Source organism: Arachis stenosperma, chromosome 3 (assembly GCF_014773155.1).
Source record: "Arachis stenosperma cultivar V10309 chromosome 3, arast.V10309.gnm1.PFL2, whole genome shotgun sequence".
Taxonomy (NCBI): domain Eukaryota; kingdom Viridiplantae; phylum Streptophyta; class Magnoliopsida; order Fabales; family Fabaceae; genus Arachis; species Arachis stenosperma.
Genome location: NC_080379.1, coordinates 35,172,475 through 35,174,337, shown reverse-complemented (window position 1 = coordinate 35,174,337; position 1,863 = coordinate 35,172,475). Strand labels below are relative to the sequence as shown.

Genomic DNA, 1,863 nt, shown 5'->3' with positions numbered 1-1,863 from the left:
ATAATGATATAATAATAATAATAACAAAATGATGATGTAAATATTGTATTTTTTATTTATGAAATAAAACATGAAGAATAAAATATAATTACTACAATCGGAACTGCTGAAGTTAACTAGAGTGAGTTAATGCTTTAATTGGAATAATTTGTAAAAAATTTCTAATAAAATAATTATATGAGCAATTGACCAGTTGAATAATTATACGTGTTAGAAACAAGAGAGTAATCTAAAGAAAGTGTTTGGTATATTATTACGTCTAAGGAAAAGTACAATGTATAAGGGATATATATACCTATTAGAAGAATTAAAATAATAAAAATATAGAATCCTATAATTAATATACAGATATGTTATATAAATACAAATGATATTAATTGGTCTAATTTGATTCTAATTATTCTCTTAACATCCCCCCTTAAATTTAAGTGGGAGCTAAGGATACCATCTTGAGTTTGGATAACAAAGTCCGGAAAAGAGTCGGATGATGAGCCTTTGTAAAGATATCAGCAGTCTGATCCAGTGTTCCAAAAGCAATGAGACGAACAGCATCAATAAGGATACGTTGCCAAACAAAGTGACAATCAATCTCAAGGTGTTTGGTGCGTTCATGAAACACATCATTATGGACAATCTGAATAGCACTGTGTTGTCACAAAAAACATCAGTTCAGCATGACTGAGGAGCACCTAAGTCTTTGAGAAGCCAACGAATCGAGATAACTTCAGTAGTGGTGTCAGCGAGAGCACGATATTCAACTTCTGTGCTTGATTGAGCAGTGAATGTTTGCTTCTTAGCTCGCCAGAATATGAGAGAGTCGCCAAGAAACAAACAATTACCAGTAGAGGAATGACGATCAGTGGGATCACCAGCCCAATCAGCATCTGAGTATGCTTGAAGGGATAAAGATAAATGGGCAGAAAAATAAAGGTCATGGAATAGTGTGCCTTTGATGTAGCAAAGAATGCGAAGAACTGCCGCATAGTGAGTAGAACAAGGAGTTGACAAGAACTAGCTAAGAACATGAACTGGATAGGCGATGTCTGGTTGGGTGACAGTTAAGTAGACAAGTCCTCCAACTAGCTGTTGATAAAGAGTATGATTATCCAAAACAGTACCATCCATATGAGTAAATCGAACATTAGACTCAAGAGGAGTAAACTTAGTACGACTATCTGTAATTCCAGCTCGAGCAGGAAGATCTGAAGCATATTTAGCTTGAAAGAGATAGATGCCATCATCGGTGGATATGACTTCTAGACCAAGAAAATAGCTGAGAGAACTAAGATCTTTCATCTCAAAAGTACGGTCTGCCTTGAGATCAGAGATACCATCAACATCATCTTTAGTAATGATCATGTCATCAACATACAAAAGTAGAAGAACAACCCACGTTCGCCTTTACGAATGAAGAGAGCATTCTCATGAGGGCTACAAGTAAAACCAAGATTGCATATGCTAGTGCTGAAGTTGTCAAATCATTCACGAGGAGCTTGCTTAAGTCCATAAAGTGCCTTGCGAAGGAGACAGACCATACTAGAAGGACAAGGATATCCCAGAGGTGGTTTCATATAGACTTTCTTTTTCAAATTCCCATTAAGAAATGCATTATTCACATCCATCTGACTGAGAGACCACGTTTTAACCGCAGCAATGGTAAGGAGAGCTCGAACAGATATAAGACGAGTGACAAGAGCAAAAGTCTCTTCATAATTAATACCATACTCTTGTGTACAACCTTGAGTAGCCAATCGTGCCTTATAACGATCAATAGAACTATCAGAGCGAGTCTTGATCTTGTATACCCATCTACTACCCACAACTTCTTGATCAGAATGATGATCAATAAAATCCCAAGTGTAT

General features: G+C 36.2%; 1 protein-coding gene across 1 annotated transcript; it reads right to left on the bottom strand.

Annotated features, from left to right (window-relative positions):
• Nucleotides 1-669: 669 nt before the first annotated feature.
• Nucleotides 670-1,359, bottom strand: LOC130965881 (uncharacterized mitochondrial protein AtMg00810-like). The gene is made up of 2 exons (XM_057890640.1): nt 1,119-1,359; nt 670-974 (listed from the first exon to the last, which is right to left on the bottom strand). Exons 1-2 carry the CDS (start codon nt 1,357-1,359, stop codon nt 670-672), a joined length of 546 nt encoding a protein of 181 aa, XP_057746623.1.
• Between the last annotated feature and the right edge of the window lie 504 nt (nt 1,360-1,863).

Excerpts from the sequence above, each read along its gene's own strand:
- LOC130965881 (XM_057890640.1), bottom strand. The coding sequence starts at position 1,359 with ATGATCATTACTAAAGATGATGTTGATGGTATCTCTGATCTCAAGGCA. Across the intron at positions 975-1,118 it reads TCGATTTACTCATATGGATG|TTCTTCGCATTCTTTGCTAC; the intron begins GTACTGTTTTGG and ends ACTATGCGGCAG.